Below are 19,974 nucleotides of genomic sequence, written 5' to 3' on the forward strand. Positions count from 1 at the left end.
TTTGATCAGGATCAATAGCCGACTCCATCTGGCCATGTCCGTCTGCCCAAAGCTGCCACGCCCACACTTTTGAAATTTTTTTTTGATATTTTTTCACAGTTTTGTTAGTCTTGTAAATTTCTCACGATTTGTCAAAAAACTTTTTGCCACCCTCACTCTAACGCCCTCAAACCGCACTTCTCTTTTCTCCTTTGCACTTCCACCAGCTGAGTAACGGGTATCAGATAGTCGGGGAGCTCGACTATAGCGTTCTCTCTTGTTTAACCTTCTTTCTTGGAAAAACTGGATTGCTCTCGATGCATTTGTTAATCACGCCATAGTTTATATCCGAAGTTGCAGCAGATGACGTAAATATGGCCACTCAGCTTTATTTTATCTTAGTGGTAAAAAGTCGCCAGGCAACGTCAGATTGTTTCTGAATTCCCACAGATATAAATGTTGATTCACGTGATATCGGGGCGAAGAATCAAAGTGGTTTGCGAAACAAGTTATTCTGCCTCCAGTGGGCCAGCGGAGCAGTCATCTCAACGATCTCGGAGCAAAGTAACGATCCTGCTGCTTGAAATGAGTGGCACTTTATATTGGATCTCCATATGGAGCTTACTTTTGGCTGGTATTGCTGCAGATATCTCAGACTGCGATTTCTTTGACACCGTGGACCTAACGCACAGTTTCAAGTTTGCAAATGGATCGTATAGATACGAGGATCTTGTCATACCCGCCAGACTTACAGGAGAGTATGACTACAGGATCCTTGACGGCGGAACCAGGGAGGAGGTCTCCAGGCACGTCAGGGGATGTATTTGCAAGCTAAGGCCGTGTATTCGCCTCTGTTGCCATCATAAGAAGCTGATGAGCATTACCGAGTGTTCCGAGGATGTAGATGAAGGCCTCACCTACAATTATGCCCTAAATATAACGCTACCAAATGGAAATGTGACTGAGAAACACATCATGAAGGACATGATCGTTCAGCAGGATCTACCGATGCCATGCCAAATCCATTATCATCTGGATGCAGAGCAGTACGCGGAAGACAAGTGGACATTATTTGAAGTTAGTTTGAAGGGATCTGGAATGGTTAATAACTTGCATTAACGTTATTTAAAATTCCAGAATGGCACCCTACTGCGACATTATGATAATGCGTTTTTATACAAGCAGGATTACTGCTTACAGCCCACAAAGTCAAAGTCTGGTGAAGATTACTCTATTGTGCCCTATAACTGTGTCATCCAGCCTTCGATGACAATGGCCTATGGTAATAGTCACCGAATCGAAACGCAACCAATCTAATTTTCCTTTTAGTCAAACTAGCGTCCGTAGTGTTCATGGCCATGACAATTGGTATCTATTCGTGGCTTCCCTTGTTTCATACCGTCCATGGCCAATGTTGCATTCTCTACTTCGTAAGCCTAATGGCTACGTTTCTACTCAATGTAGCCAGTACGTTTGGGGTATTCGTAAACGATCTAATGTGCCTAGTCAACGGTGAGATTCTACGATGCAGGATAGACAACTTTATATTTATAAGTATCTTTGTACTATAGGATACGCGGGATACTACGCAGCGATGGCCACTTTTCTATGGCTTTCCGTGATCAGTTTTGATGTCTGGAGAAGATTTGGCTTGCATCAGAATCGAGAATTCTGCAGAAGCATGGGAAATAGATTTCTTCATTACAATCTCATCGTTTGGAGCACTGCAGGCATCTTGACTTTGGGTGTTCTTGTAGTAGATCTACTCTTTCCCTATTCCGGCGACTCAGATTCAAATTTTGTGCCAGCTGTGGGCGTAACTTCCTGCTGGATCATGAGTAAGTTTATAAGTGCTTCCTTGGACTCCATTAAGCCTAAGTTGACTTCCTTTTCCAGCCGATGGCTGGTCGGGTATGTTTTACTTTTATGGCCCGATCTTCCTTCTTATTTTAATGAACGGGGTTATGTTCTATTTAACAATCCGCAACATTCGAGCGGAGAAAAAACTGAGGACAAAAGTCATTAGAAATTGCGACGAGAAAGAAACGTCGAGACTCCGTGCTAAGTACTTATTATATTATTTGTCCTTTCCAAATGAGAAATCAGTATTACTTGTAATACTTTTAGTTTCGGCCTATATGTGTACCTTTTCGTAATTATGGGTGGCTGCTGGATTCTGGAGATAATGGCGTTTATATGCGAAACCAAAAAGTTTTTGATGCCATTTACCAAAGCGAATGACCTGATAAACTGCAGTCAAGGCATCATAATATTTCTTTTAACAATTTGCAACAAGGAGGTACTGAAAACCATAAGGGACCGGTATGTTTTTTGTTTTTAATATTATTTTATGCTTGTTTTTAATACTATTAATTATCTTCAGAATACAACCGAAACGCACTAGTGGCATTGAATTTGAAACTTGCACAATGACGCAGGACTGTCACCTGATGCATCAATTAAGCTAGTTCCAAAACATTCTTATATATTTTTGAAACTTGTTTGCTTATCGGTCCGTAGTGTAGTAGTCGTTCTCTCAATAAAATGTAATATAGTTATACCCGTTACTCGTAGAGTAAAAGGGTATACTAGATTCGTTGAAAAGTATGTAACAGGCAGAAGGAAGCGTTTCCGACCATATAAAGTATATATATTCTTGATCAGGACCAATAGCCGAGTCGATATGACCATGTCCGTCTGTCCGTCTGTCCGTCTGTCCGTCTGTCCGTCTGTCCGTCTGTCCGTCTGTCTGTCCGTCCGTATGAACGCTGTGATCTCAGGAACTACAAAAGCTAGAAAGTTGAGATTAAGCATACAGACTCCAGAGACATAGAAGCAGCGCAAGTTTGTCGATTCATGTTGCCACGCCCACTCTAACGCCCACAAACCGCCCAAAACTGCCACGCCCACACTTTTGAAAAATGTTTTGATATTTTTTCATTTTTGTATTAGTCTTCTAAATTTCTATCGATTTGCCAAAAAACTTTCTGCCACGCCCACTATAACGCCCACAAACCGCCCAAAGCTGCTACGCCCACACTTTTGAAAAAGGTTTTGATATTTTTTCATTTTTGTATTAGTCTTGTAAATTTCTACCGATTTGCCAAAAAACTTTCTGCCACGCCTACTATAACGCCTACAAACCGCCAAAAACTGTGTTTAAGACTCTCCTTCTCCCTTCCACTAGCTGAGTAACGGGTATCAGATAGTCGGGGAACTCGACTATAGCGTTCTCTCTTGTTTACATATAGAAATGCACTTTATCAATAGCAAACCCGAGTATCCTTGAGTATCGCAAAGAACATAAGTGGTTAGTTGGCTTATATAACGACTAATCGCCGCTCTTTGCAAGAAATGTTCATGTGCAACCTATTTTTAAATATTTTCAATCTTGTGAAGAAAAATGCGATAAAGGAACCAGCTGAAGTGGCCTTTTGCGATCGGACATTTATTCTGCGTCGAGCAGTCGCACTTAAAAGTCGGTGGAGCGGAAAATTTACCTATTAACTATAAGTGAATCACAATGGGAACGTTCAGCATTAAGTATTTACTCTTAAGTATCCTTGTGGTTAGTGTTCAGTCCAGAGACATTCCCAACTGCGATTTTTTCGATACGGTTAAGTTAAGGGAAAGTGAAAAGCTTTCTAATGGATCGTATAAGTACGAGGATGTCGTTATTCCCGCGAAACTAACAGGAGTGTATGACTACGAGATTGACTACGATGGCGATAGGGTTTCGGTGCCCAATCACATCCGTGGCTGTGTGTGCAAACTGAAGACTTGCATTCGGTTCTGTTGTCATCCCAAAAAGCTAATGGCGGGCGACGAGTGCTCAAAAAACGTGTATAAAAACCTGACCTACGAATACGTCCTGGACATCACGCAGCTCAACGGATCAGTAGTAAGGAGACACGTCTTAAAGGACATGGTCGTGCAGCAGGATCTTCCGCTTCCTTGCGAGAGACACTATTCATTGGATGCGGAGGGTTGCCAATACGATAAGTGGTCGCTACATGAAGTGGGTTACGCACAATATCAAATATTAAATATAATAATATTTAATGGACCAAAACCTTTAGAATGGATCGTTATTCCGGCACTTCGATCAGCGATTTCTTTCCAAGCAGGAGTTTTGCTTGCAGCCCAATCCGACAAGTACCGGGAAGAACTACAGCCTCATTGTCGCCTTCAACTGCATTAAGCTACCATCTATGAAAATGGCATATGGTAGGTTTGAATATGTACGGAGATCCAGATTACCGATTGCTCCTATTCCAGTGAAGTCCAGCTCCGTCTTCTTTATGGTCATTACAATTGCGGCGTACCTTTGGCTGCCGAAATTCAGATCGCTGCATGGCAAGTGCTGCAATCTGTACTTCATCTGCTTGGCGGTCACCTTCTTACTGAATGTCATCAGCTTGTTTGGAATTTTTGAGCTGAAGACCCCTATTTGCTATCTCACCGGTAACCAACCACCAAGTTCTTCCATCACAAAATCAAAAAAGGATTTTTAATACTGACTGAAAATTGCAGGATATGCTGGCTACTTCACTGTGATGGCCACTTTTCTCTGGCTTTCCGCCATAAGCTTCGATGTTTGGAGAAGATTCGCCATGCGAAAGTTCCACGATTTTTACCAGAACAACAGGAGCAGTTTCTTTAACTACAATATCATCGTGTGGAGCATTGCTGGACTCTTAACATTCATAATTTTTTTAGTGGATCAATTTGTTGAAACAAATGTAGAAAATCCTTATACTCCTGCAGTGGGAGTATTTTCTTGCTGGATATTTAGTGAGTAAAAATCTCATCTCGTCATTATTATACTTCATGTTTTTGAGTAAACTATTTTCAGCCAATGGATGGTGCGCAACGATTTATTTTTACGCACCATTGGCGATTTTGATAATTCTGAACAGCGCCAGTTTTTTCCTAACAACCCGATACATTTATGTGGAGAATAAACAAAATCAGAAAGTGCTAAATAAAAGCGAGCAGCAAAAGCTCTCCAGGAACCATGCCAAGTACCAAGTAAAACACTGTTCCTGATAAAAAAAAGCTCATTACCCTTTTTTCCAGCTATCGAATATATCTTCGACTCTTTATCATAATGGGCGGAAGTTGGTTTCTCGAAATCATTGCCTTCGTATGCGAGATGGAGAATAGGTGGATGCCCTTAATCGTTCTTAACGATTATTTAAACTGCAGTCAGGGGATTATAATATTTATAGCCACATTTTGCAATCAGGAAATGTTCAGGTTAATACGCAAGCGGTGAGTTTACAGTGAAAGTATACCGTCAGATTTTTAAATTATCATTTGCATTCTTTCAGCATCCAAAATCCAAATATTACTTCCATAGACTTGACCAGTACGAGTCGTCCTGCGGAATCTGAGAAAATGGCCGACGTGGCACTAAGGAAATGAGCTAAATTAAGTAACTGATTTGCCTTTATTTGCCAGCACTTCATTATTGGACTGTAGACTTCCTGAACAATATCTTGAATTGTATTTCTTATATTTAATATCTTGAAACATAGTTCCTAGGCTTGATTACATGTGTATATTTTCCACATGCTTCTTCTGTGAAGCATGAGACTAATTAAATCGGTACGTTAATTACTTGTACCGCAATTCAAAAGACATTGCTAACTAATATTAGAGCTAATAGTTGAATCGAAATGTCGAATATCAAAAGTATATGTACGTATTTGTATGCATGTGTAGGTATGAGCAGGTTGGAAGTCGAGCTTCGCGTCTTAAAACTAAGTTGTAGATTACTTAAATGACTTCAGTCGAAATTAGGACGCGTTTCAAGTTTTTGAAAAGCGTTTCGTTGCACTAAGTAAGGTATAGGTAACTAAATACTAAATACAGCACACGTTGTTTGTGTTTAGAACTGAACTAGATGCACGCAACCTTAGCGAGTCTTACAAACTAAAAAACTGGTTATAGAAATTGGTTCACTACGGTAAAAGCTGTCATATTTCAAATTTGTTTATCAAGAAGTTTGCATTGAAAGTTTTAAAAATTATGACTGTTGACATTTTTGCAGCTTTTCTATTTTTACCAGTCCGTCTATGCATTTGGGTAAACTGAAAAATAAGTTCATAGCATCTCGTGGTGTGTGCGTTTCAAGTGAAACTCCACCATGTTGTCGAGATCACTGATGAACATCTTGGACTTTCGGATGTCCGAGTTGAGCACGCGCAGATTAGAGGTGTAGTCGGGCAGGCTGAGACTCAAGCCGGCGGCCATCTCTTTACCCATCTTCTTAACCATCTGGGCAAACGTAGGTCGCGCCTTGCCCAGCCGCTTTAGGGGGTTGAACTGCTCGTGCACCTCCTTTAGTTCGCCATAGTCGAGCACCAGCCATTGTCCGCTCTCCATGTTCCAGGTAAACAAGATGCGGCTTTCGTACTGCCTGTTGTGAAAAGCACAGTCCATTCGGCCAGTGCAGTGCAAGCATATCGCCAGCGGCTGATCCCGCGCCGAGAACTGGGCCGTTAGCATGCAGGCGATAGTCTGACTTAGTGGACACACGTTGATCACCTCGTACGCCCAGTCGTAGAACACGTTGTAGATCTTCTGGTGCTTCTGACACAACAGGCTGATCACGTAGTACGTGAAGGTCTCCAGATCAAACGAGTGCTGGGTGATTACCACGCTACTACAGCGTAGCCGCTGATACGACGCTTGTGAAATCATCTGCATTTCTGAGTAACATGAGCCGTGCACTTCCATCGGCAGCGATGTGTGATAGCCGGGTGATATGCAGTCGTCTGATGAGAGAACAGATATTCACATTAATGCTTACTGTTAAACGAATTATTTTACCCTCTTCGCTGGTGATGACGGAGGTGGCATCATCCTCCTCTACATAGCGTCTTCTTAGCTTCTTCGTGCACACCGGCTTCTCTGGCATTACACCGCCCTGCACAGGCATTTCCACAATTCGTGGCTCATCGCGACGCGGTGAAAGAAAGCTCAGTCCGGCGTTTGGGGACATGGAACCACCGATTTCGAAACGCTTGGCCAATGACATCTGGAGTGGGGAAAGCGCTCCCAGCGGACCCACAGGCTTGTAACTAAGCATTTGCTGTGTGGCCTGCGACAATGGTGGCGATTTTTGGTTGAAGAGCTGAGCCGAGTTTGCATTTCGGCTTGGCGAACGCATTAGCATGGAACTGGACGGTGGTGAACGGAATCCCAGATGAGGGGGCGTCTGTGCCGGCTGGGAAGGATGTGGTGAAGAGGAGGGCGAAGCGCAGGGCGAGTTGTGAAAGAAGTGCGCCGTGGGCGAAAAGCGATGGAAGCTGCGAGAGGTTGTGCTGGCAGTGGATGAGTTGAAAGACCGACCAGCCAATCGCACTTTGGTGAAGGGTATGATATTCTCCGAGTTGTCTTCCGAGAACTCATACTTCTTTTCCGCCAAACGTCGCTTTCGAAAAGTGGAGATCTTTTCGTACTTCTCGTTGTCTTCCGAAAATTCATATGCATTCGATTTGTCCGTCATCGAATTGGCAATGGGAGGGCTCTATGAATTAAGACAAAAGTATTACTCGATGTACCTAAGTTAATTACTTAAACTAAACCCCACCTGCAAATCTATGGTAGTAATTCCATTACGGAACTTGGTGACTATGCGATGGTTGCGCCTCCGTGGCGGACTAGATTCGTTGGCAAGCGGCTTTGTGACCGGCAGGGTGGTTTCCGGCAGAGTCATACTATTAGGGCCCGTAACCACAGTGGGGCTGTAGTGTGGCGTGAAAATTAGCTTATCGTACGCTTTTGGCGAGCAGTAAATGCTGCCTCCGGGTTGCGACTCATTATGGTTATGACCGGGTTGACTAGAGCGATGCGTCTGCTCGGTTTCAATGTCGCTAAAGTCGGCAATTATGCGGGCCACCACACTTTGTTCATTTCCAGACTCCGCTTCCGATCCGGACGCTGTGAAAGCAACTGAGGAGCGATCCTCCTCGCTGGCCAAAAGCGACCTGGGCAACAAAAAGGATTGCGCTTGAGGTTGCGCTTGAAGACTGGGCAAGATGAGGCTATGCTGCTGGGGAAGGTAGCCCGAGGTCACGGCCGGCGTGTCCATATCGATGCGCAGCATGTGCATAAATCCATTGGATATGATCAGAATGCGCTCCGGGCAAAGCAGATTTATTTTCGGCTCAAAAGCCGGATCAGTTTCAGTCGAGGAGTATTTTGTGTGCACTGTTAAGTGGCAGTTAAGGCAGTGCGCATTGTAAAAGGAATCTAATGGCGGAAAAGGGCTTAGGCTCATGGGGAACTTAAAAGATTGTATTTCTAACACCTACATGGACCGTCGTCGTTGAGTTTCTTGCACTCCAAGCAACCCAGCCTAGGAACTTTGACATATGTGATATAGCTATCTTCACCCTCCTCCGTGGCAGCACCGTGGACAACTAGGATTTGATGCTGCGCGTTTTTCCACTGCGTCATGGTTACAGTCTTAATGTTGTCCACCATATGATCGTCAAAGAGGCGACGCGAGAAGAAGTGGCGCAGCCTCTTGTGTGGTTGGAACAGCCAGAGGTACAGACTTTGGGGAGAGATATGATTAATATAGGATATGTTAAGAGAGAAGGATCTTACGTGTATTTATAGCCCATGTTGAAGGAGTAGTGGTTCAGCGACGAGCTGTCGTTGCACACCACCCGATGGCTGAGCATGTACTGGCCGCAGGCAGTAAGACCCATGAAAATGTGTCTGCATGGATATCCAGGTTATAAGCAGAATACTACAAATTATGACTTTAAGAGTATCATACCCCTCCATCAGATTGCTGGCCATAACATCCTTGAGATATAACTTTAACCTATTTGGCACTCTGTCGTAAGGAAGCTGTTGCTTTTGGCCAGCCCTGGAGGAGCCAGAGAAGTATCCAGTGCGCTGAGAAGAAAAAAGTGTTAACTAAGTTATAGCTCTGTTCTAAATGAATGCAGTTACTGACACAGACAACTGATTAGAGATAAATATAAGTAAAACTATCAAAAGTTCCATTCTATGATAGTCATGCGCATGTCCTTTTGTAAGCCTGATAACTTCTTCTTTTAATTATTTTTTTTAATAATCTAGAATATACACTATATATTCGCTTCTAAGAATTCGAAATGTGTTCGAAGTTTCCATAAAATTAAAGGTAGACCTTGAACTGAAATGTTAACCCCCTGATAGGTTTTGCATAATTTATATGTTAGTCTAAATGATCTAAATACTATAACAGTTCATAGGGACCAGATTAGGACTGGCGATACCCTTCTGACCCACCTCTCTGTCGTAGAGCATCTGCACCAGATTCCGTGTCCTTGGAGTTGATGATGGCGTGGGAACTGGCTCTTCCGCAGACTCGTCCGAGCTGTCCACCGTGGAGAAGTCGTCCTCGTCGGAGGACACTCCCGACAGCGACTCCACGTAGTTCTGGTAGTCAGTCTCCATACCCGAATCGCTTAAAATCAGACTTAATTTATTCCTCCTACTGCCTCGTCTCCTGAAAATCGGCCGTGTTCTTCCAGCTCCGGCCGAAATGCGGCTGTGTCCTGCGTCCTAGCGCCTCCCCATCGACTGGCACGTGTCGCCAGTGGTGGACATTGGACTCTGGACCTTTTTAACCGCCGCTTGAGGGTAGGGATATTACAGCATCTTCGCTTTTTCGTTATAAATAAAACGAATTGCAAAATCTCACTGTAACCGCTAGAGCTGGAACAAAATTCTGTGTTGATTCGATACTATCAACAACAATGTGAGTAGCTGTAGTTATCGATTGAACTACAATCAATAATTGAAGTTGACTTATCGATATGAAGAGCTACTAGGGCGGTTTGTTTAAATGTTAGTTTCTGTAGATATGAACTGCTATGCGATTTAAAAATAAGCATTTTTTTCATGTATGTGAGTGAAAAACCACATTCCAACAGTACAGTAAGTAACGAATGTGGGGAATTGTAGAAAATGTTTTATCTTTCATTTTGTAACTACATCGGTTTAGTTTCGATGAGGTTGTAACGTTTAAATCGGCAATAAAATGACCCAAAATACGCATATTCTTGGTTCCAACAACGTGACTATTTGTTCATTAACCCCTGGCCGTATTTGTGGGTCAATTCGGTTGCGGAAACCAACCGTGGCCCCGCCTTAGCCCCCTGAAACCGATCCTATAACCAGCATAGTTGATGCCGGGTTCAGTGCGCCGGGTTTTGAAGCCGAACAAAGTGCAGTCATGAAGAAACCCAGAAGCGGGCTTCAGAATTTTTGGTAATTCGGCAGAAAAATGTCGAGCATGCCAGAAAAACAGAAAGCCAATTGCCGGGATCAGCGAATTTTGCCAATGGAAATTCGGAGCAGAAGCGATCGAGCAGGAAACCTGATGCGCTGGCAGCGGCCATTGCACCGTGCTTATAAGAGCTGGATGGCCAACTCTCAGGATTTAGTTCTGGAATAGTACGTGTCGCGGTTGGTAAATCGATGTTCTTCGATCCCACGAAGAATCAGTACAGATCATAAAATATTTGATGGCCACAATTGCCTCGGAACTTCGATCGCGTCCTGAATTTATATCGAGTTATCTAAGGAAATAGTAGCCGTGATTTTACCCAAGAATTTTTCACATATCACAGTTGCTGTTTCTTTTAGATAGCTCTTTTGTAAGCAGCCTAGTTCCGAATGCGAATATCCGAGTGCATTGCGTGTATCCTGGATGAAAAGGTCCTCCGGTTTCAGTTTATGGGATACACACAGTTCAGTTTTGTCACACTTCAAGCATCACTGGGCTTTGTTTATCTCATGAGAGCGAAATTTGTTCAACAGAAACCTTAAATCACAAATCTGTTTATGAGAAAAAGCACAAGATTGGAACATCTTTGATCGACTTTTAAGCTTCATCAGAACACATAAGTAAGTGCATTTTGCTAGATATGCAAATACTTTTGTTATACCTCGTTTTATTTGTCATAAAACGAAACAAGTATTCAATATACCGATATATACAGTTTAATTGGATACCAAGAATAAGGGCTTACTTTATTGGTTTAACCAGGTTAGGGAAGCACCACCACATATTTAAACTTAAGGTACTACAATTTACAGTGTAGAAATGCATGTGGAATATACATAGCAAAAACAAAATAATATGGGTTGCTTAAGAGAGCATCTTGCGAATCATGTAGTTGAGGATGCCACCATTCTTGTAGTAGGTGATGTCCACCTCGGTGTCGAAGCGCAGAATAGTCTCAAAGACGGTGCCATCAGCCTTGAAAAAAGAAAGAAAAGTTCATTAGCATACCATGGATCAGTAATGCAGCAGCTCCAATAGCCTACCTCCACTTGGATCTTCTGACCCGGCTTCAGGCCGCTCTCGGGCAGGGCTATGTTGTACACCTCCCGGCCAGTCAGGTTCAAGGTCTCGGCACTCTGTCCCGGCAGGAACTGCAGAGGAATGATGCCCATGCCCACCAGGTTGGAACGATGGATGCGCTCGTAGGACTCCGCGATCACCGCCTTTACGCCCAGCAGGAAGGGACCCTTGGCGGCCCAATCCCGAGAGCTTCCGCTGCCATAGTCCTTGCCCACGACGAGGACCAGAGGAGTACCCTCCTCGCGGTACCGCTCGGCGGCATCAAAGATGTCAAGCTCCTCCTGGCTGGGAATGTGCACGGTGCGGGGTCCAGTCTTCGCGACCAGTTTGTTGACCAACCGAATGTTGGCAAAGGTGCCGCGCGACATAATGGCATCGTTGCCACGACGCGATCCATACGAGTTGAAGTCTCGGGGTGTAATGTTCCTTTCGGAGAGGAATCGAGCAGCAGGCGAGGTCCTAGCAATGGATCCTGCCGGCGAGATGTGATCCGTGGTCACGGAATCGCCCAGGAAGAGCAGGCAACGTGCCTTCTGGATGCTCTGCTGCTTGGGAAGATCGCGGCTCATGCCCTCGAAGAAGGGTGGTCGCTTAATGTAGGTGGAATCGGCACTCCACGAGAAGAGCTTGCCCTCGGACACCTGCAGAGTCTGCCAGTCCTGAGAACCCAGCTCGATTTTGCCTGCAGATGGAAGTTACATTAGGCCAAGCTCAAATGAAAGTGGCACACGAAGTACTCACTGTACACCTCCTGGAACATGGCGGGGATGACATGCTTGTGCTCCACCTCCTGGATCTCCGATCGCGTTGGCCAGATGTCCTGTAAGAACACATTCTTGCCATTGGCATCCACTCCCAGAGGTTCCTTCTCGAAGTCGATGTCCACACGTCCAGCGATGGCGTATGCGATCACCAGCAGAGGACTGGCCAGATAGTTGGCCCTGGTGTTGGGATGGATGCGACCCTCGAAGTTGCGGTTTCCGGACAAAACTCCAGCGCACACGAGGCCATTCTTCTCGATGGTGTTCACCACATTCTCCTCGAGCGGACCAGAGTTGCCAATGCAGGTCATGCAACCATAGCCCACAATATCGAAGCCCAACTTCTCCAAATAGGGAATGACTCCGGACTCCTTTAGGTAGTAGGTTACGACACCGGATCCAGGCGACAACGAGGTCTTGATGTAGGGCAGGATGTTCAGACCCTTCTCCACGGCTTTTTTGGCCAGCAAACCGGCACCCAGCATCACCGACGGATTCGATGTGTTTGTGCAGGATGTGATAGCCGCAATGACAACAGATCCATGCTGCAGTTTGTAGGTCTTGCCATCATCCCACTGGAACTCCCCAAACGCCGATTGAGCTTCCGGAGCAATGGCGAATCCCTTGAAGCCCACCTGAGGTGACAATGAAGAAAACCACGTTTAATTCTTAATTATTTCCTATTGAATGAATTTTTAACTTACTGGGCTGGACAGGCACGACTTGAAGTCCTGAGGCATGTCAGAGACGGAAACGCGATCGTGGGGACGCTTGGGTCCTGAAACGGAGGTGACCACCGTCGATAGATCCAAGGTGATGCTCTATGGAAGGGAAGTATGTTAATTAAAGCTTAGATTCGGATGTATATTGTTATATTGCCAACCTGAGTAAATTTGGGATCTTGGGCCGCATCAGCATAGTTGCGCAACTGCTGGGTTGCCTTCAGATACTGCCGAATGATGTCGATCTTCTTTTCGGAGCGATCTAAAATGTTTGTTGAAATATGAATGAAATATTGTTTAAACAAACAGTGTAATTTCCCGTACTTGTCTGCTTCATGTAACCGAGGGTGTTCTCATCAATGGGGAAATATCCCACAGTGGCTCCGTATTCGGGACACATGTTGCTGATGGTGGCCCTGTCGGCAATACTGAGTTCCGCCACTCCCGGACCGTAGAACTCCACGAACTTGCCCACCACACCCAACTGGCGCAGGTGCTTGGTGATGGTCAGTACCAGATCGGTGGATGTGACCAGTGGGCCCAGTTTGCCCTCCAATTTGTAGCCAATTACCTCGGGCAACAACATAGAAATGGATTGTCCCAGCATCACAGCTTCCGCCTCGATGCCTCCCACTCCCCAACCCAGTACTCCCAGTCCATTGATCATCGTGGTGTGGGAATCAGTGCCCACCACACTGTCGGGATACAGAATCTTGGAGCCATCGGTGGCGTCATTCTCAAACACCACGCGGGCCAAGTACTCCAGATTCACCTGGTGGACAATTCCAGAGCCAGGTGGCACGATCAGCATGTTGTTGAAGGCCTTGGCTCCCCACTAAGTTGGAAAAATAATATTATTATAATGTTATAAGGATAAAAAGTTGAGAAAACCCACCTTCAGGAAGGTGAAGCGCTCCTTGTTGCGCTCAAACTCCAGCGACTGGTTCTTGGCCAAAGCATCGGGAGCACGTGCAAAGTCCACCTGGACCGAGTGATCGATGACCAAGTCGGCGGGGCAGATGGGATTGATCTTCTCGGGATTGCCGCCCAGATCCAACACAGCATCGCGCATAGCAGCAAAGTCCACCACTGCAGGAACTCCGGTAAAGTCCTAAAAGCAAAATATTCCAAGATATTAATATAAATTTGATAGATGGCCGTAAGAAACTCACCTGGAGGATGACACGGGCTGGCTTGAAGGACACCTCCACATCGCTGGATCCCTGCTTGAGGGCAGGCGACCATCCCAGGATGCTCTGCACGTCCTTCTCTAGGATGTGGAAGTTATCGCAGTTGCGCACCGCCGACTCCAAAAGCACTCGGATCGAGTAGGGCAGTTGGTCTACGAGTGGAATATGTTAGGTGTTAATGGAAATGTTTCGAACTTGAATTTCATCACAGGTACAGTAATGTCTCGTACAGCAATTAGCCGAACTAAACGAATATATCTTTAAAATTGTAAATTACTTTTAGTTGCGCTTGTTTAAGTAAAATTAGCGAGTAAAGTAATAAAAGTACCTCGCTTTTGTTATACACATTAAAGCTGCATTCAAATGAAGCCATGGAAATTGTCCACCTTAGGCAGTTTGAAAAGTGCTAGTCAGATAGCAGTCACTTCTTATCACAGGTACAATGATTACGTTTGTCCAGCACTTGATACGATTCACAGGCGTCACTATATGCTGGGAGCCACCTTAGAAAGCCCTCACCTCAGACCCCCGATTTCTGGACACGCGTTGCTCCAGTGAAAACATTCCACTGGCCGGGAGATATCTCGGAGCAATCGGACCACGACCCCAAATCAGCAGATCTGTGTAGTCTTAATCCGCTAAAATGTGAGCACGTAAAATTGGGAAATAAAATTTGGAGGCACACGATTCGTTATCACCGCTAGACGAGCCCCATTATGCGGCAATCAATGCGGTGGTGATAACTTTCGCTTTCGGCGCGGGACAAGCCTGCCGCCCATGGAAAACTATTGAAAAGCAACTTAATGCACCGGGAGCACCTTCCACTTGACATCGCTTGACTTGCAAATTGAGGTGTTCGGCGTTCGCCGTTCTCCACTTTTTCAATTCAGGGGTCAAACTCCAACTTCAACAGGTGCTTTTGGGGAGCTTAATTAATCCCAATTTAGCTCTGCATATTTACACCAGTTTATGGCGACCACGTAGGCAGACACGCCCACTTAAAACGCCTTCTAAAGACCGTAATCACTTACCATATTTACTGTCGATGGAGGCGAGGTCAAAGTACTTGTATGTTGTGCCGGCCTGGGAGAAAGTCTTCTCGAACTGAGCGAAGGGATTGGCGGCTGCGACGATACGAAGGTGTTATATAAGCCACAGGATTCGGGGAACAGGGTACGTGGTAGTCGAAGGAACTGGAAAACTCCGGACTGGCAACCCACCTGACATCTTGTTGGGACTCTTTACTGAACTTATTCCGGACGAGCAAAGCAAGAAACTGATTGTAGCAGCGATTCGGATTGGAGCTGGCCAGCTTTCGGTGACTATCGATAGGTAGCGTATATCGCCAGTCGGAGCATCAGTGCATTATATACCCGCGCACTTTTAATTTGTTTAGGACAGAAACTTGGCTTAACTTCTCATAAATGTATTTTGAACTTTTCACCTTCCAAAATGAATGGAGAATATTTTAAGATGGTATGTTATCACTACATGTATTAATTGCGGTAATAAGTATTCAGATATTTATTTGAAATTAATACATATTTGAAAAAAAGAGATTCATCAGCCTTTAATATGTGCAATTATCAGTATATTAAAGGACCAAAATAATTGGATGTTATGTTATATATGATTAAATTTTACATGAATAGTCCGCCCGCCAAACTAATCAGTAATCGATAGAACTCGTGCAATCGCCACATCTCATAGCATCGATATGTCGAGGGAAGACTGGCATCGTTATCGAAAAGACGAGGCGATAGCACGCGCACGTTGTTTTCTTTGAATATTAGGAAAATATAAAATTAATTTACCAGCGAAAATGGACGTGGAAAAGGACAAGCTTCGCCAGATGCACTGCGAATTCAATCCCTTGTCACGTTGCGACGGATCAGTGATGTACAGCCAGGGTAAACCCGTGTTTCCTCAACTCTAGTACATGGCCAAAACCGGCTAACATGGTTTTTACCAATTGCAGGTGCCACAGGTCTCATAGGCGCAGTTCTCGGCCCCATCGAGGTGAAGACCCAAAACCTGAGCATAGATGGCAGCTACCTGGAGTGTAACTACCGGCCGAAAGCGGGCCTGCCCCAGGTTAAGGAACGGATTCGGGAGGCGGCCATTCGAGATGTTCTGGAACTGGCACTCCTGTCTGAGGCTCATCCGCGATCAAAGATGTCCGTGCAGATTCAGGAGCTGGAGGATCGTGGCAGTGTAGGATTTGGAATCTCCTTTATCTGTATTCCCTATAATAATATATATATTCCATCAGATTGACGCCTGTGCCGTGAATTGCGCCTGCCTAGCCATGCTAATTGGAGGCCTGCCCTTGAAGTGCAGCTTTGCGGCCGTCCACTGCATCATCAACGAGCAGGGCGAGTATGTGCTGGATCCAGACCAAAGTGAAACCCTCCACCAGCGCGCCAGTTTCACATTCGCCTTTGATTCCGTCGAAGGAAACCTTCTGCTGGTCCAGACAAAGGGCGCTTTCAAAATAGCCCAGTTCAACGACATCGAGTGCCTATGCCGGTCTGCCAGTGCCGAGATCTTTCAGTTCTATCGCAGCCAAGTTGCGAAGTATCACGGCAGAAGTGAGGCGACGGCTGAGAAGGCGGAGGTCATGGAGACGTGATGTGATGCTATTAAAACAACTGCAACTAGGTACGATTAAAGTTCATTTTATTGTAATAACTGTCTGCTGTGAAAGTCGGTAATGCTGCTCAGCTCGAGGGGTGTGCCCTTCAGCACCTGAGAGTTGGATTCCTCAATGCGGACGGCCAAAAAGTCGCCCACGCCAAAGGATCGTTTGGCTGTGGGATCTCTAGATATGGGTACATCTATAGAAGGAACTATGACCTTGATATTGGCATCATTCCGACCAAACCAATGAGTATCGGACCTCTTGCTTTTTCCTTCCACAAGGATGAGCTGCTCCTGACCTTCCATTTTACGGTGCAGCTGTGTAGCTCCCTCTCGGAAAACCTGAACCATGCGCTGCAGTCGCTCATTCTTCACGTTCAAGGGCACATCATCTTTGTAGCGCCGATGGGCAGTGGTCTTTTCCCGCATGCTGTAGGCGAACAAGTAGGCCACGTTGTACTGCACTTGCTGGATGAGAGATACTGTGTCCTGGAACTCCGCTTCCGTTTCGCCGCAAAATCCGCAAATAAAGTCGCTAGACAGCCCCACATTGGGCAGAAACTGTCTGATGTGCTCCACAAGTTCCAGATAAGCTTCTCTGCTGTAACCACGTCGCATCCTTTCCAGAACTTGCGTGTTGCCCGATTGTGCCGGCAGGTGAAGTTGCTTGCACACATTCGGGTGATCTCTGATGACCTCCAGAACTTCGTCGGAGAAATCCTTCGGATGCGGCGAGGTGAAACGGATGCGCATCTCTGGAACGGCATGAGCCACGGATCGGAGCAACGCGGCAAAGGGAGTGCCGCCTGTTTTGGGCTTGTAAACAGTGCTAAAACCGGGCACTGGAGTGGCTTTCAGGGACTCCTGTGCCTCCAGCGCACTTCTGTCTCTGTACGAGTTGACATTCTGACCCAGCAGCGTCACTTCCTTCACGCCCTGTTCCGCCAAAGCCTTGACCTCAGCCACAATGGATTCCAGTGGGCGGGAGCGCTCGCGTCCGCGTGTAAAGGGCACTATACAATAGGTACACATGTTGTCACATCCGCGCATGATGGACACAAAAGCTGTGGGGGATTCGGAGTTCAATCGTACGGGCATCACATCCGCATAGGTTTCGTCCAGCGAGAGGAGCACATTGATGGCCGAGTTGCCATAATGCCGCGAGATGGCCAGCAGTCGCGGCAAGTCCTTGTAGCTATCTGGTCCGGCGATCACATCCACACATTGCTCCTGCTCCAGCAGCTTCTCCTTCAGTCGCTCCGCCATGCAACCCAGCAGTGTCAGCTGGAGAGGATGCCTCCGCGTACTGCGCTTGTTCTTCATGGCGCGCAGGTGCTTCAATCGATTCCAGATCCTCTGCTCCGCTCCATCGCGCACCGCGCACGTGACGAGCATGATGACATCCGCCTCCTCGGGCTCCTGGCATCTCAAATAGCCATTTTCCTGTAGGATACTAAACACCACTTCCGTGTCATTCGTGTTCATCTGGCATCCGTAGACCTCAAAGTGCACCTTCCTGCCATTTCCATTGAAGTCGATCGAGTTCAGGTACGGAACACTGGTGTCCACAGGCTCCTCTTCGTCAGTTTTCAGCCTGGACGCGGGCTTGACCGCAAAAAAGGCTTGGAAGCCCGGTCCGCGTTGAATCCTCTCCAGAAATGTGGCACGTGCTGCCGGCTCTGGTTTTACTTCACCCGCTGCCCTGGAGGCCGCCGATGTGTTAGCTCCTTTTGAGGCAGTGGTGGAGGCATGCCGCACTTGGCGAACAAATGACCGGCAGCTCCTTTTCATGGCAGTTATTTATGTAATTTTTATGTTTCTGTTCAAAGAACTGGTATTTTAGTTATGGTATTACTGTGGTATTTTTACAGGGCTGGAGTGCATTGTTTAGCTGCAACAGCTGAGAGGGTGATTTTCATTCGCCACCTAGTGGCGAGTAGCGGAACCTTTTAGTTCCGAAACCATCCGCTAGTTGTTTTAGTAGTTAGTTGTAGATTATTCCGATAGTCTTGGCTAAGTCCGTTTAATTTAAATTGATTGATTTAGTTCTGAATTTGTATTTATATTTATTTAAGCGTGTAAAAAAATACCTTAAGCTGGAAGCTAAGTAGTTGTTGCGTCCAGACTTGTACACATTCGTTGACACAAAACAAGACATCATAAATTCAGGCTTAAAGACTCTTCATGCCAGGCAGGTAATGCATTCGGCTTCCTGCGCAGATAAACACTCAAAGGGGTTGGTCCAGCCGCACATTTGAGGACAGGTTGGCCAAAGGCGGCTCAGCCATAAGAAATTAGCTCGGCCTCATTATGAGCTTATCGTGGTCGGGTTAATAATGCGCAGGTGAAGACAATGCAATCGCCTCCGTTTGCTCCTCGATTCGGATTCCATGTCTGTGCCTACAATTTGCGGCTTTTGTGGGTCAATAACTGAGTAATTGCATTGCCAACGAGTGTGGGCCATAAATATAGCCAAATTCGTCGGTCGCAGTGCTCACAAGCTAATTCCATTGCTTTAAATTACTTAGCGAAATGTATAATTTTACAAAACCGGTAAATATGGCATAGAAATGTACATAGTAACATATTTTAGTAGTATTACTTATTCTTATTCCAAACGGAATACTTAAAACCCTTTGGGAGTCTCCAGTTGAAGTGCCTAAGTTTCCCTTTTTCGATCCTCAACTTTGGGGGAGAAAATTGGGAAGTGGGAGCAGCCTAGCACACATATTTTGTAAACACTTACAAGCAGAAATATTTTAATGAAACTGAAATGAAAATTCCACTTTCGGCCAAAAGAATTTCGTAATTACAGCGAAAAAATTCGGTAATTAAATTCATGAAGTTTTCGGCTCGAAGGCGACGAGTCCGGAGGGAGCCACTTGGAGCTCGCCGGTTCCCCGGCACTCGCATCCTTTAAGTGGACTGCTGCTGGCTGAAGGCCTTATGCTTGCCGCGTTCTGTTGGTTAAGCACTTTCTTGTATTTTGTCGGCACTTTTCCGCTAAAGTTATTTTCCCATGAGCTTTCCCTCTAGTCGGCTGCTATAAATCTTACAGCTCGCTTCGCTTTTTTTTGGGGATGGAGTTGTGTGCTCTAGAACGGGAGCACTATGTGCGAAGTGGGTTTCCTACTGGCTTGTGCATACGCCGGGCAGCTTAAGCTCAGCGCTAGTTGGGTCCCACCCAACTTGTGTACATCTCGGGCAGCTGTCAATAAATAATAAATAATTCAATTGTACTAATGCCTTCCATATTTAGTGCTGGCAATTAATCCGACAATTCGACTGGAAAACACGCTCTT

At 45.7% G+C, this 19,974-nt stretch overlaps 6 protein-coding genes across 9 annotated transcripts; 3 read left to right on the forward strand and 3 right to left on the reverse strand.

Annotated features, from left to right (window-relative positions):
• Positions 1-420: 420 nt before the first annotated feature.
• LOC120452133 (probable G-protein coupled receptor Mth-like 11) lies at positions 421-2,508 on the forward strand. 3 transcript variants are annotated; one of them, XM_039636217.2, is made up of 7 exons: positions 424-1,056; positions 1,117-1,261; positions 1,309-1,491; positions 1,551-1,817; positions 1,876-2,044; positions 2,107-2,301; positions 2,363-2,508. In XM_039636217.2, the coding sequence occupies exons 1-7, from the start codon at positions 436-438 to the stop codon at positions 2,445-2,447; spliced, it is 1,665 nt and encodes a 554-aa protein (XP_039492151.1). In that variant the 5' UTR covers positions 424-435; the 3' UTR covers positions 2,448-2,508. The 3 variants fall into 3 exon arrangements, with proteins under 3 accessions (XP_039492152.1, XP_039492153.1, XP_039492151.1); XM_039636218.2 differs by lacking the exon at positions 2,363-2,508 and having other exon boundaries at positions 421-1,056; positions 1,876-1,890; positions 2,107-2,234; XM_039636219.2 differs by lacking the exons at positions 1,876-2,044; positions 2,363-2,508 and having other exon boundaries at positions 421-1,056; positions 2,107-2,234.
• A 994-nt stretch (positions 2,509-3,502) lies between these two features.
• Positions 3,503-5,440, forward strand: LOC120452449 (probable G-protein coupled receptor Mth-like 11). 2 transcript variants are annotated; one of them, XM_039636680.1, is made up of 7 exons: positions 3,503-3,997; positions 4,059-4,206; positions 4,258-4,443; positions 4,513-4,773; positions 4,835-5,003; positions 5,059-5,253; positions 5,313-5,440. In XM_039636680.1, exons 1-7 carry the CDS (start codon positions 3,503-3,505, stop codon positions 5,404-5,406), a joined length of 1,548 nt encoding a protein of 515 aa, XP_039492614.1. In that variant the 3' UTR covers positions 5,407-5,440. The 2 variants fall into 2 exon arrangements, with proteins under 2 accessions (XP_039492614.1, XP_039492613.1); XM_039636679.1 differs by having other exon boundaries at positions 4,059-4,443.
• On the reverse strand, positions 5,413-9,721 carry LOC120452448. The gene is made up of 7 exons (XM_039636678.2): positions 9,277-9,721; positions 8,777-8,898; positions 8,602-8,715; positions 8,304-8,548; positions 7,580-8,241; positions 6,817-7,516; positions 5,413-6,761 (listed from the first exon to the last, which is right to left on the reverse strand). Exons 1-7 carry the CDS (start codon positions 9,442-9,444, stop codon positions 6,088-6,090), a joined length of 2,685 nt encoding a protein of 894 aa, XP_039492612.1. The 5' UTR covers positions 9,445-9,721; the 3' UTR covers positions 5,413-6,087.
• A 1,268-nt stretch (positions 9,722-10,989) lies between these two features.
• On the reverse strand, positions 10,990-15,355 carry LOC120452260 (cytoplasmic aconitate hydratase). The gene is made up of 10 exons (XM_039636390.1): positions 15,253-15,355; positions 15,064-15,156; positions 14,015-14,184; positions 13,738-13,953; positions 13,167-13,677; positions 13,004-13,104; positions 12,825-12,941; positions 12,101-12,755; positions 11,323-12,041; positions 10,990-11,254 (listed from the first exon to the last, which is right to left on the reverse strand). The coding sequence occupies exons 1-10, from the start codon at positions 15,257-15,259 to the stop codon at positions 11,144-11,146; spliced, it is 2,700 nt and encodes an 899-aa protein (XP_039492324.1). The 5' UTR covers positions 15,260-15,355; the 3' UTR covers positions 10,990-11,143.
• A 409-nt stretch (positions 15,356-15,764) lies between these two features.
• On the forward strand, positions 15,765-16,720 carry LOC120453003 (exosome complex component RRP46). The gene is made up of 3 exons (XM_039637508.2): positions 15,765-15,942; positions 16,011-16,246; positions 16,305-16,720. Exons 1-3 carry the CDS (start codon positions 15,855-15,857, stop codon positions 16,662-16,664), a joined length of 684 nt encoding a protein of 227 aa, XP_039493442.1. The 5' UTR covers positions 15,765-15,854; the 3' UTR covers positions 16,665-16,720.
• LOC120453002 (CDK5RAP1-like protein) lies at positions 16,695-18,516 on the reverse strand. The gene has a single exon (XM_039637506.2). The coding sequence runs from the start codon at positions 18,461-18,463 to the stop codon at positions 16,712-16,714; it is 1,752 nt and encodes a 583-aa protein (XP_039493440.1). The 5' UTR covers positions 18,464-18,516; the 3' UTR covers positions 16,695-16,711.
• Positions 18,517-19,974: the final 1,458 nt, after the last annotated feature.

The sequence above is a fragment of the Drosophila santomea genome, chromosome 3R (genome assembly GCF_016746245.2).
Source record: "Drosophila santomea strain STO CAGO 1482 chromosome 3R, Prin_Dsan_1.1, whole genome shotgun sequence".
In the NCBI taxonomy this organism is placed as follows: domain Eukaryota; kingdom Metazoa; phylum Arthropoda; class Insecta; order Diptera; family Drosophilidae; genus Drosophila; species Drosophila santomea.

What these genes read in the sequence shown, in the direction of transcription:
- LOC120452133 (XM_039636217.2), top strand. Translation starts at nt 436, where the DNA reads ATGTTGATTCACGTGATATCGGGGCGAAGAATCAAAGTGGTTTGCGAA. An exon ending in AACTTCCTGCTGGATCATGA is followed by an intron (nt 1,818 to 1,875) that starts GTAAGTTTATAA and finishes TTCCTTTTCCAG; the next exon opens with CCGATGGCTGGTCGGGTATG. An exon ending in ACGTCGAGACTCCGTGCTAA is followed by an intron (nt 2,045 to 2,106) that starts GTACTTATTATA and finishes TAATACTTTTAG; the next exon opens with TTTCGGCCTATATGTGTACC.
- LOC120452449 (XM_039636679.1), top strand. Translation starts at nt 3,503, where the DNA reads ATGGGAACGTTCAGCATTAAGTATTTACTCTTAAGTATCCTTGTGGTT. An exon ending in CCCTATTTGCTATCTCACCG is followed by an intron (nt 4,444 to 4,512) that starts GTAACCAACCAC and finishes TGAAAATTGCAG; the next exon opens with GATATGCTGGCTACTTCACT. An exon ending in ATTTTCTTGCTGGATATTTA is followed by an intron (nt 4,774 to 4,834) that starts GTGAGTAAAAAT and finishes AACTATTTTCAG; the next exon opens with CCAATGGATGGTGCGCAACG.
- LOC120452448 (XM_039636678.2), bottom strand. Translation starts at nt 9,444, where the DNA reads ATGGAGACTGACTACCAGAACTACGTGGAGTCGCTGTCGGGAGTGTCC. An exon ending in ACTCAACGACGACGGTCCAT is followed by an intron (nt 8,242 to 8,303) that starts GTAGGTGTTAGA and finishes TTCCGCCATTAG; the next exon opens with ATTCCTTTTACAATGCGCAC. An exon ending in CGTCATCACCAGCGAAGAGG is followed by an intron (nt 6,762 to 6,816) that starts GTAAAATAATTC and finishes TTCTCTCATCAG; the next exon opens with ACGACTGCATATCACCCGGC.
- LOC120452260 (XM_039636390.1), bottom strand. An exon ending in CAGCCCGTGTCATCCTCCAG is followed by an intron (nt 13,954 to 14,014) that starts GTGAGTTTCTTA and finishes TTTTGCTTTTAG; the next exon opens with GACTTTACCGGAGTTCCTGC. An exon ending in AAGATCCCAAATTTACTCAG is followed by an intron (nt 12,942 to 13,003) that starts GTTGGCAATATA and finishes TCCCTTCCATAG; the next exon opens with AGCATCACCTTGGATCTATC.
- LOC120453003 (XM_039637508.2), top strand. Translation starts at nt 15,855, where the DNA reads ATGGACGTGGAAAAGGACAAGCTTCGCCAGATGCACTGCGAATTCAAT. An exon ending in ATCAGTGATGTACAGCCAGG is followed by an intron (nt 15,943 to 16,010) that starts GTAAACCCGTGT and finishes TACCAATTGCAG; the next exon opens with GTGCCACAGGTCTCATAGGC. An exon ending in AGCTGGAGGATCGTGGCAGT is followed by an intron (nt 16,247 to 16,304) that starts GTAGGATTTGGA and finishes ATATTCCATCAG; the next exon opens with ATTGACGCCTGTGCCGTGAA.
- LOC120453002 (XM_039637506.2), bottom strand. Translation starts at nt 18,463, where the DNA reads ATGAAAAGGAGCTGCCGGTCATTTGTTCGCCAAGTGCGGCATGCCTCC.